The sequence below is a fragment of the Pseudophryne corroboree genome, chromosome 2, assembly GCF_028390025.1.
Source record: "Pseudophryne corroboree isolate aPseCor3 chromosome 2, aPseCor3.hap2, whole genome shotgun sequence".
Lineage (NCBI taxonomy): Eukaryota > Metazoa > Chordata > Amphibia > Anura > Myobatrachidae > Pseudophryne > Pseudophryne corroboree.
Genome location: NC_086445.1, coordinates 600,467,218 through 600,484,510, shown reverse-complemented (window position 1 = coordinate 600,484,510; position 17,293 = coordinate 600,467,218). Strand labels below are relative to the sequence as shown.

The 17,293-nt window shown below is 49.6% G+C and overlaps 1 protein-coding gene across 5 annotated transcripts in view; it reads right to left on the bottom strand.

Annotated features, from left to right (window-relative positions):
- Window positions 1-9,486, bottom strand: part of WDTC1 (WD and tetratricopeptide repeats 1) — a 248,911-nt gene extending 239,425 nt beyond the window's left edge. Inside the window, exons 1-2 of one of the 5 annotated variants that reach the window (XM_063954696.1) lie at window positions 9,306-9,486; window positions 8,658-8,780 (exon numbers count right to left, since the gene is read on the bottom strand). In XM_063954696.1, coding sequence (XP_063810766.1) covers window positions 8,658-8,705 — 48 coding nt within the window. In that variant the 5' untranslated portion in view covers window positions 8,706-8,780; window positions 9,306-9,486. The other 4 variants (XM_063954697.1, XM_063954698.1, XM_063954695.1 and 1 more) reach the window with 4 other exon arrangements.
- Window positions 9,487-17,293: the final 7,807 nt, after the last annotated feature.

The window sequence follows — 17,293 nt, the reverse complement described above, 5'->3', positions numbered from 1 at the left end:
TTCTGAGACACGCCTGGCTGAAGCCAGGGCTAACAACATTACCACTTTCCAAGTGAGATATTTTAAGTCCACAGTGGAGAGTGGTTCAAACCAATGTGATTTTAGGAACCCCAAAACTACATTGAGATCCCAAGGTGCCACTGGAGGCACAAAAGGAGGCTGTATATGCAGTACCCCCTTGACAAACGTCTGAACTTCAGGAACTGAAGCCAGTTCTTTCTGGAAGAAAATCGACAGGGCCGAAATTTTAACCTTAATGGACCCTAATTTTAGGCCCATAGACAGTCCTGTTTGCAGGAAATGTAGGAAACGACACAGTTGAAATTCCTCTGTAGGGGCCTTCCTGGCCTCGCACCACGCAACATATTTACGCCAAATCCAGTGATAATGTTGCACGGTCACATCCTTCCTGGCTTTGATCAGGGTAGGGATGACTTCATCAGGAATGCCTTTTTCTTTCAGGATCCGGCGTTCAACCGCCATGCCGTCAAACGCAGCCGCGGTAAGTCTTGGAACAGACAGGGTCCCTGCTGAAGCAGGTCCTTTCTTAGAGGTAGAGGCCACGGGTCCTCTGTGAGCATCTCTTGAAGTTCCGGGTACCAAGTCCTTCTTGGCCAATCCGGAGCCACGAGTATAGTCCTTACTCCTATCCTTCTTATGATCCTCAGTACCTTGGGTATGAGAGGCAGAGGAGGGAACACATACACTGACTGGTACACCCACGGTGTTACCAGAGCGTCCACAGCTATTGCCTGAGGGTCCCTTGACCTGGCGCAATACCTGTCCAGTTTTTTGTTGAGGCGGGACGCCATCAAGTCCACCTTTGGTTTTTCCCAACGGTTCACAATCATGTGGAAGACTTCTGGGTGAAGTCCCCACTCCCCGGATGGAGGTCGTGTCTGCTGAGGAAGTCTGCTTCCCAGTTGTCCACTCCCGGAATGAACACTGCTGACAGTGCTATCACATGATTTTCCGCCCAGCGAAGAATCCTTGCAACTTCTGTCATTGCCCTCCTGCTTCTTGTGCCGCCCTGTCTGTTTACGTGGGCGACTGCCGTGATGTTGTCTGACTGGATCAGCACCGGCTGACCTTGAAGCAGAGGTCTTGCTAGGCTTAGAGCATTGTAGATGGCCCTTAGCTCCAGGATATTTATGTGGAGTGATGTCTCCGGGCTTGACCACAAGCCCTGGAAATTTCGTCCCTGTGTGACTGCTCCCCAGCCTCTCAGGCTGGCATCCGTGGTCACCAGGACCCAGTCCTGAATGCCGAATCTGCGGCCCTCTAGAAGATGAGCACTCTGCAACCACCACAGGAGAGACACCCTTGTCCTTGGTGACAAGATTATCCGCTGATGCATCTGAAGATGCGACCCGGACCATTTGTCTAGCAGATCCCACTGGAAGGTTCTTGCGTGGAATCTGCCGAATGGGATTGCTTCGTAAGAAGCCACCATCTTTCCCAGGACCCTTGTGCATTGATGCACTGAGACTTGGCCTGGTTTTAGGAGATTTCTGACTAGTTCGGATAACTCCCTGGCTTTCTCCTCCGGGAGAAACACCTTTTTCTGGACTGTGTCTAGGATCATCCCTAGGAATAGGAGTCGGGTAGTCGGGATCAGCTGAGATTTTGGAATATTGAGAATCCAACCGTGCTGGCGCAGCACTATCTGAGATAGTGCTACCCCGACTTCCAACTGTTCCCTGGATCTTGCCCTTATCAGGAGATCGTCCAAGTAAGGGATAACTAAAACTCCCTTCCTTCGAAGGAGTATCATCATTTCGGCCATTACCTTGGTAAAGACCCGGGGTGCCGTGGACAATCCAAACGGCAGCGTCTGAAACGGATAGTGACAGTTCTGTACCACAAACCTGAGGTACCCTTGGTGAGAAGGGTAAATTGGGACATGGAGGTAAGCATCCTTGATGTCCAGAGACACCATATAGTCCCCGTCTTCCAGGTTTGCAATCACTGCTCTGAGTGACTCCATCTTGAATTTGAACCTTTGTATGTAAGTGTTCAAGGATTTTAGGTTTAAAATTGGTCTCACCGAGCCGTCCGGCTTCGGTACCACAAATAGTGTGGAATAGTACCCCTTTCCCTGTTGTAGGAGGGGTACCTAGATTATCACCTGCTGGGAATACAGCTTGTGAATGGCTTCCATTACTGCCTCCCTGTCTGAGGGAGACGTCGGTAAAGCAGACTTTAGAAAACGGCGAGGGGGAGACGTCTCGAATTCCAATTTGTACCCCTGAGATACCACTTGAAGGATCCAGGGGTCCACTTGCGAGTGAGCCCACTGCGCACTGAACTTCTTGAGACGGGCCCCCACCGTGTCTGCTTGTAAAGCCCCAGCGTCATGCTGAGGACTTTGCGGAGGCGGGGGAGGGCTTTTGTTCCTGGGAACTGGCTGTTCGTTGCAGCCTTTTTCCTCTCCCCTCTGCCACGGGGCATAAATGAGGCGCCTTTTGCCCGCTTGCCCTTATGGGGCCGAAAGGACTGCGCCCGATAATACGGCGTCTTCTTAGGTTGAGAAGCTACCTGGGGTAAAAATGTGGATTTTCCAGCAGTTGCCGTGGCTACCAGGTCTGATAGACCTACCCCAAATAACTCCTCTCCCTTATAAGGCAATACTTCCATGTGCCTTTTAGAATCCGCATCACCTGACCACTGCCGCGTCCATAAACCTCTTCTAGCAGAAATGGACAGCGCGCTAACTCTTGATGCCAGTCGGCAAATATCCCTCTGTGCATCACGCATATATAGAAATGCATCCTTCAAATGCTCTATAGTCAGTAATATACTGTCCCTATCTAGGGTATCAATATTTTCAGTCAGGGAATCCGACCACGCCAGGCCCGCACTGCACATCCAGGCTGAGGCGATTGCTGGTCGCAGTATAACACCCGTGTGAGAGTATATACATTTTAGGATATTCTCCAGCTTTCTATCGGCAGGTTCCTTTAGGGCGGCCGTATCAGGAGAGGGTAGTGCTACCTGTTTTGACAAACGTGTGAGTGCTTTATCCACCCTAGGGGGTGTTTCCCAACGTGCCCTATCCTCTGGCGGGAAAGGGTACGATGCCAATAACCTTTTAGGAATTATCAGTTTTTTATCGGGGGAAACCCACGCCTCATCACACACTTCATTTAATTCCTCGGATACAGGAAAAACTACAGGCAGTTTTTTCTCACCAAACATAATACCCTTTTTAGTGGTACTTGTATTATCAGATATATGCAATACATTTTTAATTGCTTCAATCATGTAACGTGTGGCCCTAGTGGAAGTCACGTTTGTCTCATCATCGTCGACACTGGAGTCAGTATTCGTGTCTGTGTCTGCCATTTGAGGTAACGGGCGTTTTAAAGCCCCTGATGGCGTTTGAGACCCTTGGACAGGCACAAGCTGAGTAGCCGGCTGTCTCATGTCGTCAACTGTCTGTCGTAACGAGCTGACACTGTCACGCAATTCCGTCCATAAGCTCATCCACTCAGGTGTCGACTCCCCAGGGGGTGACAACTGTATAATAGGCAATTGCTCCGCCTCCATCTCATTTTCCTCCTCAAACATGTCGACACAATCGTACCGACACACCGCACACACACAGGGAATGCTCTGATAGAGGACAGGACCCCACTAGCCCTTTGGGGAGACAGAGGGAGAGTATGCCAGCACACACCAGAGCGCTATATATAAACAGGAATACCACTATAAAATGTGCTTTTCCCTTTATAGCTGCTGTTAGTATCAAAACTGCGCCAAATTAGTGCCCCCCCTCTCTTTTTTACCCTTTTCTGTAGTGCAGGACTGCAGGGGAGAGTCAGGGAGATGTCCTTCCAGCGGAGCTGTGATGGAAAATGGCGCCTGTGTGCTGAGGAGATAGGCTCCGCCCCCTTCTCGGCGGCCTTTTCTCCCGCTTTTTTGTAAGTTCTGGCAGGGGTTAAAATACATCCATATAGCCCTGGGGGTTATATGTGGCGTATTTATGCCAGCCAAGGTGTTTTACATTGCTGCTCAGGGCGCCCCCCCCTAGCGCCCTGCACCCTCAGTGACCGGAGTGTGAAGTGTGCCTGAGTAACAATGGCGCACAGCTGCAGTGCTGTGCGCTACCTTGTTGAAGACTGATGTCTTCTGCCGCCGATTTTTCCGGACCTCTTCTTGCTTCTGGCTCTGTAAGGGGGCCGGCGGCGCGGCTCTGGGACCGAGCTCCGAGGCTGGGCCTTTGTTCGGTCCCTCTGGAGCTAATGGTGTCCAGTAGCCTAAGAAGCCCAATCCACTCTGCACTTCAGGTGAGTTCGCTTCTTCTCCCCTTAGTCCCTCGATGCAGTGAGCCTGTTGCCAGCAGGTCTCACTGAAAATAACAAACCTAAAACTAAAACTTTCACTAAGAAGCTCAGGAGAGCCCCTAGTGTGCACCCTTCTCGGCCGGGCACAAAAATCTAACTAAGGCTTGGAGGAGGGTCATAGGGGGAGGAGCCAGTGCACACCAGGTAGTCCTAAAGCTTTTACTTTTGTGCCCAGTCTCCTGCGGAGCCGCTATTCCCCATGGTCCTTACGGAGTTCCCAGCATCCACTAGGACGTCAGAGAAATTGACATTGCATTTATTCTAGAGCCCAGTAGGCAAATGTCCCTCTGGGCATCCCTCATATATAGGACAGCGTCTTTTATATGCCCCAGGGTCAGTAAAATGGTATCCTTGTCTAAGATATCCATTTCCTCAGACAGATTATCCGTCCATGCTGCTACAGCACTACACATCCAGGCCGACGCAATAGCCGGCCTCAGTATAGTACCTGAGTGTGCATAAACAGACTTCAGGATACTTTCCTGCTTCCTATCTGCAGGATCCTTTAGGGCGGCCGTATCCTGTGACGGCAGGGCCACCTTTTTAGATAAGCGTGTCAGAGCTTTATCTACCCTAGGGGAGGATTCCCAGCGCATCCTGTCCGTTGGCGGGAAAGGGTACGCCATAAGTAACCTTTTGGAAATCAGCACTTTCTTATCGGGGGAATCCCATGCTTTTTCACATAATTCATTTAACTCATGTGAAGGGGGAAAAGTCACCTCTTGCTTTTTCTCCCCATACATATATACCCTTTTGTCAGGGACAGGGTTTTCCTCCGGTATGTGCAATACATCCTTCATTGCTATAATCATGTATTGGATGGCTTTAGTCATTTTAGGCTTCAACTTTGCCTCATCGTCATCGACACTGGAGTCAGAATCCGTGTCGACATCTGTGTCAACCAACTGGGATAGTGGGCGCTTTTGAGACCCTGATGGCCTCTGAGCTGCAGAATCAGACACGGGTTGAGACCCTGACTGATTATCCAACCTTTTATGCAAGGAGCTTACGTTATCATTTAACACCTTCCACATATCCATCCAATCAGGTGACACCACAGTCACTTGCACTTGTTCTGCCTCCACGTAACCGTCCTCGTCAAACATGTCGACACAAACGTACCGACACACCGCACACACACAGGGAATGCTCTAATTGAGGACAGGACCCCACAAGGCCTTTTGGGGAGAGAGAGAGAGAGAGTATGCCAGCACACACCCCAGCGCTATATAACCCAGGGATTACACAGTCACTTAGTGTTTACCCAGTAGCTGCTGTTTATGATAATTTTGCGCCTAAATTTATGTGCCCCCCCTCTCTTTTTACCCTTTTTCTACCTTGATACTGCAGGGGAGAGCCTGGGGAGCTTCCTCTCAGCAGAGCTGTGAAGAGAAAATGGCGCTGGTTAGTGCTGAGGAAGAAGGCCCCGCCCCTTCAGCGGCGGGCTTCAGTCCCGGGTCTGTGTAATAAAATGGCGGGGGCTCGTACATATATACAGTGCCCAGCTGTATATATGTGTCTTTTTGCCAAGAGGTATCCTAATTGCTGCCCAGGGCGCCCCCCCCTGCACCCTGCAGTGACCGGAGTGTTTGGGTAGTGTGGGCGCAATGGCGCACAGCTGCAGTGCTGTGCGCTACCTCATGTGAAGACAGGAGTCTTCTGCCGCCGATTTCGATGTCTTCTTGCTTCTGCCGGCTTCTGACTTCTGGCTCTGCGAGGGGGACGGCGGCGCGGCTCCGGGAACGGACGACAAGGTCAGGTCCTGTGTTCGATCCCTCTGGAGCTAATGGTGTCCAGTAGCCTAAGAAGCGCAACCTAGCCGCAGTTAGTAGGTTTGCTTCTCTCCCCTCAGTCTCACGTAGCAGAGAGTCTGTTGCCAGCAGAAGCTCTCTGAAAATAAAAAAACCTAACTAAAATACTTTCTTATTAGCAAGCTCAGGAGAGCTCACTAAAAGCACCCAGCTCTGGCCGGGCACAGATTCTAACTGAGGTCTGGAGGCGGGGCATAGAGGGAGGAGCCAGTGCACTCCAGGTAGTACTAAATCTTTCTTTAGAGTGCCCAGTCTCCTGCGGAGCCCGTCTATTCCCCATGGTCCTTACGGAGTCCCCAGCATCCACTAGGACGTTAGAGAAATGGGCTTGGCTTTGCGGGATGGGGCGTGGCTTTATGTGACGGGGCGTGACTTCGCATCCCTACCCCCGTATTTGACAGATCGGAGGTCCGGGAGATACGGTCTGGTCCCAGTGACTGGAATTTCTTCAGTGCCGGCTTCAACATGGTGACAGGAGCTGGGTTGCTGCACTTAATATTACAGTGCAGCACCAGGCTCCTGTCACTGAGCAGGAGCCGGCATTTTGGTTTCACCCCTCGGCGGGTGACACCCTGGTGTGGCCCGCACCCCTCGCACCCACCTTCTGATGCCACTGACTTAAACATCTCCCCATTTTTGCCAAGGCAGCATTTCTAAAATCCAACACCTTTGTTTTTATGTGACAGGAGATGGATCCTGTCTTTATACTAAACCATACTGCTTGATGATCACTGGATCCCAGGTGCTCACCCACATATATGTCAGATATCCTGTCACCATTTGTAAGAATTAAATCTAATACTGAGTCGTTGCGAGGGGGCTCCCTCACCAATTGCTCGAGAGATGCTCCCTGTAGGGAATGTAGAAATGTGCCACTTGTAGCTGAACTTGCAAAAGACCCCTCCCAATTTACATCAGGTAAATTCAAGTCTCCCACTGTTTCACTTGTGTTTCTGTGAGTAGACCTGGAAAACGTGATCTGCTGGGAATCCTTGAGGACAAAAGTTTGGGAACTACTAATTTGGGCGAACACAGAATTTTTAATATCGGGGGCTGGCTGCAATTAATAAATATGTTCCTTGGAGTTTAAAGTTTCACAAAATACACTGTTATTAGGTTTTCCTAATTATCCAATGTTCAACTAATTTTGTTTATTTTCCATTGTCGCGTAGCAATTTGCAGAAAAGTTATAAATACACGAGCCATTTCCCATCAGGTAGGCTTACCGGGTGTAGTACAGTATGCCGGGCAGCCAGCATACTGGCACCGGGATCCCGACCTCCGGCAAACCGACAGCTGGGGGAGCGAAAAATTAGCCTTTTGCGGGCACGGTGGCGCACTAAGCACGCCACGCTATTTATTATTCCTCCATGGGGGTCGTGTACCCCCAAGAGGGAGAATAGTTGTCGGTATGCCGGGTGTCAGGATTCCAGCGCCGGTATACTGAGCGCCGGGATCCCAACAGCCGCCATACTGAATACCACCCGGCTTATCATACTATCCCTTTAAACCGGGACACTCAAGAATTGTACAGGTTTTATGACTGATTAAAACCAGGTAAAAATTAAGCCAGCCACAGATCCTGTGTAATTCATGAGTGTCCCAGTTTAAAGATATAGGGGGATATTCAATAACTGTCGGAAGCTGCCGTCTTGTCGGAAAGACGGCAGCTTCCGACAGTTTTAGGTCGGAAGGGGTTCCGACCTATTCATTACGGCCCTATTTTTTCCGACAAGTCGGGAAACCTGACTTGTCGGAATGCACGCTGATCGGCGGCTTCAGCCGCCGATCAGCATACATTGAGGGAAACTGGGCCAAACCCGACAGGTTTTAGCCCCGTTTCCGACAATCTCAATCAGACTTTAAAAAAAGTGGGATTGAGATATGTGATCTGAGAGAAGGAGACGGGGGAGAGCAGGGACCCAGCGGCAGCGTCCACCCGGCTCCAGCAAGCGACGTCCCGCTTGCTGGAGCCGGGTGGATGCTGCCGTGAGCCTCCACTGCTGCAGCTGCTGCTCCCCAGTCTCCTCCTCTGTCCGCTCCGTCTCCTCCGCTCCACACACACACACATCCCCCGGCGCCGCACACTTCACCTCACCTCCGGCGCCGCATCCCGCTTCCCCCTCAGCTCCGGCGCCGCTGACCGCTCCCCTCTACCCCTGGCGCCGCTGACAGCTCCCTCTGCCGCTGCTGTCAGCGCACCCGCAGCGCTGACAGCAGCAGGACACGGAATGGACCCGACTTTTATTGAATATACCCCATAGGGGCAAATTTATTAAGCCTGGTGAAGTGATAAAGTGGAAGATAATAACGCACCAGCCAGTCAGCTCCTAACTTCCATGTTACAGGGTGAGTTTGAAAAATGACATTTAGGAGCTGACTGGCTAGTGTGTTATCACTTCACCAGGCTTAATAAATCTGCCCCATAGTATGGTAATCCTGCATCAGGACATATTTTCTGCACGTCATTTATGGTTATGAGTAAACAGTGGCCACATACCCTGATCTGTCTGTGAATGATGTCCTGAGCAATGTTGCCTCTGTCCATGTTGGTGTTAAGACATGGAGCTCAGGGCGCCTCTAACATTCTGCACCATTGCCACTGCTCTTGATAATTAGACACCTGTAAGATGGAAACATCACACAGTCAATTATAGTCAGTGGAAATAATAATGCAAAAGCAGGAGGCAGCAATAAAGGCCCCTACCACTGTGATAGTGAAAGAACTTTAACAATACATAACACAGAAGGTGTGATAAGCCACAAAAAATGCAATACATAGTTTTACTGCATACATACAGTGCTATAATGCAAGTGCTATGTGGGCCCCTGTCAGATGTCGTACCAGGAACTTTTATCTACGATCCCCATGTATGCAACTACTGTAGTCTAATATAAAATACCTTCACATCAGCGGTACGTGAGAGTGTACGTAAGTACATGAAGCGATATACACATACACCACACTCCAACATACATCTGACTTGCCTATTACAAAGATCCATTACTCTGTATAATAAACGGCCTGTGTAAATGATTACGGATATATTCACATTGGACCATTGCTATGTTGTGCGCAGAGTTTCCGGGTGCATTATCCGCCTACACATACCAACAGGCCCTTGACAGCCCAGTTACCCGTGTTTACCTCTCCGGCTGTCTCTCAAACGGGCACTCACCAACTACGTAGTCACCGTACCCATATCATCCAATGTAGGGGATGCGTAACGCAGTTTGCGCACACACTAGTTCGGGAATACACCTGGTCGTACTAACTTCTTGCTACTGCTCCTTTGCAGCTAGAGGAGGGAGAGGAAGCGACCTGTGCACCAATAATAGAGTTCCATTGCAAGAGCGATCGACCCACTAACCAATAAAGAGGTTGGCTGTATCAGCTGTCGGGTTAGGTTGAAGAGAAGGACAAGCATGGCGTAGTTAGTGCTACGTCTCGCGCAAAGCATCGTGGAAGTTGTAGTTTTTAGTTTAGAATGCTTAACCCTTGCTCTCCTGGTGAGGAATAAAGCAGCCATTAAGTAAAAATAAATTCAAATATAGGAAGTTTCAACAGACTAACTAAGATCAATCTCTTTGTGGAAAAAAATAAGACTAGCAGGAACTTTTTAAAAGTCCAGTTTTATTCATTTCCACCTTCTTTATTTATCTATAAGGAAGGCTGGAACCACAGCAATTCATTTTACTAAAATCAATCTATTACTTTGGAGGGGTGTATTATGTTATGCCGGCGCTTGGGATCCCGGAGCTGGTATGCAGGCAGTGGGGTGAGTGCAAAAGAGTCCCTTGCGGGCTCGCTGCGCACACCACGCTGCGGGCACAATGGCACACTATTCTCCCTCCAGGGGTGTCGTGGACACCCCAAGAGGGAAAAAAGTTGTCCGTATGATGGCTGTCGGGATTCCTCCCTTTGGAGGAATTGTAGGAGGGGTAGTAGGCTGGAAAGAAAAAAAATAAGAATTTACTTACCGATAATTCTATTTCTCGTAGTCCGTAGTGGATGCTGGGAACTCCGTAAGGACCATGGGGAATAGCGGCTCCGCAGGAGACTGGGCACAAAAGTAAAAGCTTTAGGACTACCTGGTGTGCACTGGCTCCTCCCCCTATGACCCTCCTCCAAGCCTCAGTTAGGATACTGTGCCCGGACGAGCGTACACAATAAGGAAGGATTTTGAATCCCGGGTAAGACTCATACCAGCCACACCAATCACACCGTGCAACCTGTGATCTGAACCCAGTTAACAGCATGATAACAGAGGAGCCTCTGAAAAGATGGCTCACAACAATAATAACCCGATTTTAGTAACAATAACTATGTACAAGTATTGCAGACAATCCGCACTTGGGATGGGCGCCCAGCATCCACTACGGACTACGAGAAATAGAATTATCGGTAAGTAAATTCTTATTTTCTCTGACGTCCTAGTGGATGCTGGGAACTCCGTAAGGACCATGGGGATTATACCAAAGCTCCCAAACGGGCGGGAGAGTGCGGATGACTCTGCAGCACCGAATGAGAGAACTCAAGGTCCTCCTCAGCCAGGGTATCAAATTTGTAGAATTTAGCAAACGTGTTTGCCCCTGACCAAGTAGCTGCTCGGCAAAGTTGTAAAGCCGAGACCCCTCGGGCAGCCGCCCAAGATGAGCCCACCTTCCTTGTGGAATGGGCTTTTACAGATTTTGGCTGTGGCAGGCCTGCCACAGAATGTGCAAGCTGAATTGTACTACAAATCCAACGAGCAATAGTTTGCTTAGAAGCAGGAGCACCCAGCTTGTTGGGTGCATACAGGATAAACAGCGAGTCAGATTTCCTGACTCCAGCCGTCCTGGAAACATATATTTTCAGGGCCCTGACTACGTCCAGCAACTTGGAGTCCTCCAAGTCCCTAGTAGCCGCAGGTACCACAATAGGCTGGTTCAAGTGAAACGCTGAAACCACCTTAGGGAGAAATTGAGGACGAGTCCTCAATTCTGCCCTGTCCGTATGAAAAATTAGGTAAGGGCTTTTATAGGATAAAGCCGCCAATTCTGAGACACGCCTGGCTGAAGCCAGGGCTAACAGCATTACCACTTTCCAAGTGAGATATTTTAAGTCTACAGTGGAGAGTGGTTCAAACCAATGTGATTTTAGGAACCCCAAAACTACATTGAGATCCCAAGGTGCCACTGGAGGCACAAAAGGAGGCTGTATATGCAGTACCCCCTTGACTGTCAGATTGTGTTTGGTCTGTGTCCCCGGAGGGGGCGCTAGTGGGTCAGTGGAGGTAGGAGGAAAGAGACGAGGAGGTTGTAACACGTTCTTGCGCATGAGCGCAATGGTATTTATTCAGCAGATAAATATAACAGAAATGCAGCAGAAATAATAGCAGATGAAAAAGTCAATACTTGAAATGATAACAAAGTCTATGGCAATGGGTGATAGGTGAATTGAGAAATCATATCCAGAATTATAAACAACGGAATGAAAGTCAATGGAATGATTCTGGTGTGAGAACCAGAGCAGGGTTTAAAACGGAGAACTAAGACAGATGATAAGTATTGCAAACCTAAGCATTAGCAGGAGACCAACTCACAGTGCAGGTGATGGGGCACTGGCAGCAGCAAGCTGTGTCACAGGTGGAGGAAATGAACACACCTGGAGTTTAGTCTTCAACCGCAGGCTGAAGCACACAAGGTGGTGATGAGTGTGAAGCCCAATGCAGGTTGCTGGTATTGCTGAGCCTTGAAGTTCCACGGGAGTAAACAGAATCACCAGGAGTATAAGTTCTAGCAGGAACTCAGGAGAGACAGGAGCTGATCCTTTCATGCAGGTTGTCAGAATGACACAAAGTCCAGGATGCCTGTGAGGTGAAACTGTGCCTCCTATATACCCCATGGTGTGCAGGGATTGGATGGAGAAAAGGAAAGTGGGTGCGGCCACGCACCGGATTGGCCGCAGCATACTAGCTGTTTGGAGACTGTCATGGCGGCGCCCACGCCGCGGCCTAGCGGGGATGCGGAGCGCACACGCCCGCTGGTTCAGGAGTGCCCCCAGGATCCAGATGATGTCCCATGGCAGGGGCATAGGTGACAGGTGACCGCAGGGAGCCAGGACGGAGTCCGCAGCGGCGGACGGATGCCAGTCTGGTAAGACGATTCCTGACAGTACCCCCTCCTTTAGGGGTGGACACCGAACACCCACGTGGTTTGGAGGGATAAGTACTGTGGAAAACACGGACCAACCTAGGAGCATGGACATCAGATGAATTCACCCAGCTTCTCTCCTCTGGGCCATAACCGAACCAATCGACCAGGTACTGGAGACGTCCATACCGGCAACGAGAGTCCAGAATCTTGCTGATCTCAAATTCCACGCCCCGCTGAGTTCGAACCTTGGGACCTGCTGGAAGAGTATTCTGGAAGCGGTTTAGGACTAGAGGTCTGAGGAGAGAGATGTGAAAGGCATTAGGAATACGAAGTGTAGGTGGTAACTTTAACTTGTAAGCCACTGGGTTGATGACACTCTCAATAGGGTAAGGACCAATGAAGCGTGGTGCGAACTTCATGGATGGAACCCTGAGACGAAGGTTGCGGGTTGATAACCAAACCCTGTCCCCCGGTTTCAAATGGGGAACCGCACGTCTCTTACGGTCGGCATAGACCTTGTAACGACTGGAGGCTTTTTTGAGGGAAACGTGGATTCTTTTCCAAATGGAGGAAAACTGGGTCAAAGCAGTAGTGGCAGCAGGAACATCTACGTGAGGAAGTTCTTGAAACTCAGGTACTCGGGGATGTTGCCCATAGACTGCAAAGAAGGGTGTCGTGTCTGTAGCAGTGTGGTAACGAAAGTTATGGGCAAACTCGGCCCATGGGAGCAGATTAAACCAATCATCCTGGGAGGATGTCACATATAGCCGTAGAAAAGTCTCAAGTTCCTGATTGACTCTCTCTGTCTGCCCATTCGTCTGAGGATGGTATGAAGACGAGAATTTCAATTTTATCTGCATGGCAGAACAGAGGGCCCTCCAAAACCTAGCAACAAACTGTACCCCCCGATCAGATATTATTTCGGAGGGTAACCCGTGTAAACGGAAGATCTCCTGTAGGAAGATCTGGGCTAGTTTCGGGGCAGAAGGGAGACCTTGGAGAGGAACGAAATGAGCCATCTTGGAAAATCTGTCCACTACAACCCAAATAGTGTTATGTCCCTGAGAAGGTGGAAGATCAGTGATAAAGTCCATTGATAGATGAGACCAAGGACGACTGGGGACTGATAAGGGTTGTAACTGACCTGCTGGAGACTGACGAGGAGTCTTGTGCTGCACACATTTTGGACAGGATGCCACGAAATCCTGGATGTCCACTTTCATCCTTGGCCACCAATATGACGCAGAAAGGAACTTGAATGTCTTCAGGACACCAGGATGACCAGTAAACTTGGATTGGTGGGCCCAAGCTAGCAACTTGGGACGGAGTTCTGGGGAAACAAAAGTCTTACCCGGAGGTGGAGCTGGAGAGACTTGAGAGGTAGCGAAAACCACGGGACTCAGGATGGAATGTGGCACAGAGTCAGATGTTCCCTCTTCTGATTCCATGGACCGGGATAATGCATCGGCTTTCACATTCTGTGAACCTGGGCGGAAATGAAGCCTGAAATTAAAACGTGAGAAAAACATAGCCCACCTGGACTGGCGGGGGTTAAGGCACTGAGCTGCTTTTAGGTATAGCAGGTTCTTATGATCCGTGAAGATGTTAAACGGATGTTTGGCCCCTTCTAGGAGATATCTCCATTCCTCGAGAGCCAGTTTGATTGCCAATAACTCTTGATCTCCCACGGAGTAGTTAGCTTCTGCAGGTAGAAACTTGCGAGAATAGAATCCACAAGGGTGAACTTTCCCATCAGATCCCTTCTGGGAGAGAACAGCTCCAACCCCAACATTAGAGGCATCTACCTCCAACTCGAACGGCCTGTTGACATCTGGCTGTGACAGCACTGGAGCAGACATAAAGGCTAGCTTGATCTTCCGGAAGGCTGCCAAGGCTTCTTCTGACCAGTTGGAATGATCTGCCCCTTTCCGAGTCAGGTTGGTAATAGGAGCGATGAGAGTGGAGAATCCTCGAATAAATTTTCTATAATAGTTGGCAAAACCCAGGAATCGCTGGATAGATTTGAGGGAGTTTGGAATGGACCAATTGGCAATGGCTTCCAATTTTGCCGGGTCCATCTGAAGATCCGATCCGGAAATTATATACCCCAGGAAGGGTATAGAGGGAACTTCGAAGGTGCATTTGGATAACTTCCCGTAGAGACGGTTCTCACGAAGACGTCGGAGAACTTCACAGACTTGTAGGCGATGAGATGGAAGGTCTTGAGAAAAGATAAGAATATCATCTAAGTAAACAACGAGGTACTTATACAGGACATCACGAAAAATCTCGTTCACGAAGTGTTGGAATACCGCTGGAGCATTACTCAACCCAAATGGCATTACCAGGTATTCATAATGGCCATCTCGAGTGTTGAAGGCTGTCTTCCACTCGTCACCACTCCGGATTCTGATGAGGTTATAGGCACCGCGGAGATCTAACTTGGTGAAGATGCGAGCCCCCTTAACTCTATCAAACAGTTCGGTAATGAGTGGTAAGGGATAACTATTCTTGACAGTAATGTCGTTGAGACCCCGATAATCAATGCATGGACGCAGTCCTCCATCCTTCTTTTTGACAAAGAAGAAACCTGCGCCAGCGGGTGACGATGACGGACGGATGAATCCTTTCTGAAGATTCTCTTTAATGTAGTTACTCATCGCCTCTGTTTCAGGAACAGACAAAGGATAGGTGCGCCCCCTGGGTGGCTTCTTGCCAGGAAGGAGATCAATGGGACAATCCCATTCCCTATGGGGCGGCAGGATATCAGCAGCTTTTTCGCAGAAGACGTCTGCGAAGTCTTGATAGACTGCTGGGAGACTTGGCTGTGACTTCACTTCGGTGGACTTAAGAGGACACACTTGGGCTAAGCAGGATTGATGACAGCGTGAACCCCATGAGGTAAGCTGCAACGTTGTCCAGTCGAACTGTGGGTTATGTAGCTGGAGCCAAGGCATACCCAAGACAATCTCCTGGGTGGCTTGAGGAATGACCAGGAACTTGATAATTTCTGAATGGAGAAATCCAACTCCCAGAACCACTGGGGTAGTTTGATGTGAAATGTTCCCTTTGGTGATTCTACTACCATCCACAGCAGTAATGTAAACAGGACAAGAAAGTTCACAGGTAGACAAGCAGAATTTGTTTACCGCAGCTTGGGAGATAAAATTTCCTGCAGCACCGCAGTCCACTAATGCTGACGCAGACTGGAGCCCAGCAGAAGTTTCTAGCGTCACTGGAAGAATGAGATCCTGTTGAGAAGGAGCTTGACAGAATGATCCCAACTTGACTCCTTCCATACAAGTCAGGACCTGGCGTTTCCCGAACGCATTGTGCAGGAGTTAATTTGATGACCCGCAGCAGCACAGTATAGGCAGAGCCTCTCTCGTATTCTTCTTGCCCGTTCCTCAGGGGTTAGGCGGGACCTATTTACCTGCATAGGCTCGTCAGAAGAAGAGGGAGGCTGAAACTGTACAGGAGGTATGAACCTTACTCTGCGAGACTCACTCCGAGCGCGTTCATTATTGCGTTCGCGGATGCGAGAGTCCAGCTTTATACACAGGGAGATCAAGTCAGACAGTTGAACAGGAATGTCACGGGTTGCCAGTTCGTCCTTGATCCGATCCGAAAGTCCGTGCCAGAAGGTTGCTACCAGAGCTTGGTTGTTCCATTGGACCTCTGCAGCCAACGTCTGGAACTGGATGACATATTGTCCCATGCTTCGATTACCTTGACGAATTTGGATTAGGTCTGCCGAAGCTGATGTTGCACGACCGGGCTCGTCAAAGATCCGTCTAAAGGTTGACACGAAGTCAGAGTAGTTACTGATCAGGGGATCAGCACGTTCCCACAGGGGAGACACCCAATTCAGAGCAGACCCAGAGAGTAAGGAAATGATGTAGGCAACCTTGGACCTTGGTGTAGGAAAGTTATGTGGCAATAACTCAAACTGTATTTCGCACTGGTTTAGGAACCCGCGACATGATTTAGGACTGCCATCATATTTGCTCGGCACGGGCAGGTGCAGACGTGACACTGGAGCTGATGCAGCCGACACAGAAGAACTTACAGCACTGGCAGGTGCTGGGGTAACAGTAGGTGAGAGTACACTTGGCAGAGACTGCTGCAGTGTATCCAATCGGGAGGACATCCCTTGTAGAAAGTGAAACATCTGCTGCTGCGCAACCTCTTGACCATCCAGACGGGAGACCAGATTTTGCAAGGCCTCTGACCCCACACTCCGTCCACCATCCGAGTCCATCGATCCTGGACTTACTGTCAGATTGTGTTTGGTCTGTGTCCCCGGAGGGGGCGCTAGTGGGTCAGTGGAGGTAGGAGGAAAGAGACGAGGAGGTTGTAACACGTTCTTGCGCATGAGCGCAATGGTATTTATTCAGCAGATAAATATAACAGAAATGCAGCAGAAATAATAGCAGATGAAAAAGTCAATACTTGAAATGATAACAAAGTCTATGGCAATGGGTGATAGGTGAATTGAGAAATCATATCCAGAATTATAAACAACGGAATGAAAGTCAATGGAATGATTCTGGTGTGAGAACCAGAGCAGGGTTTAAAACGGAGAACTAAGACAGATGATAAGTATTGCAAACCTAAGCATTAGCAGGAGACCAACTCACAGTGCAGGTGATGGGGCACTGGCAGCAGCAAGCTGTGTCACAGGTGGAGGAAATGAACACACCTGGAGTTTAGTCTTCAACCGCAGGCTGAAGCACACAAGGTGGTGATGAGTGTGAAGCCCAATGCAGGTTGCTGGTATTGCTGAGCCTTGAAGTTCCACGGGAGTAAACAGAATCACCAGGAGTATAAGTTCTAGCAGGAACTCAGGAGAGACAGGAGCTGATCCTTTCATGCAGGTTGTCAGAATGACACAAAGTCCAGGATGCCTGTGAGGTGAAACTGTGCCTCCTATATACCCCATGGTGTGCAGGGATTGGATGGAGAAAAGGAAAGTGGGTGCGGCCACGCACCGGATTG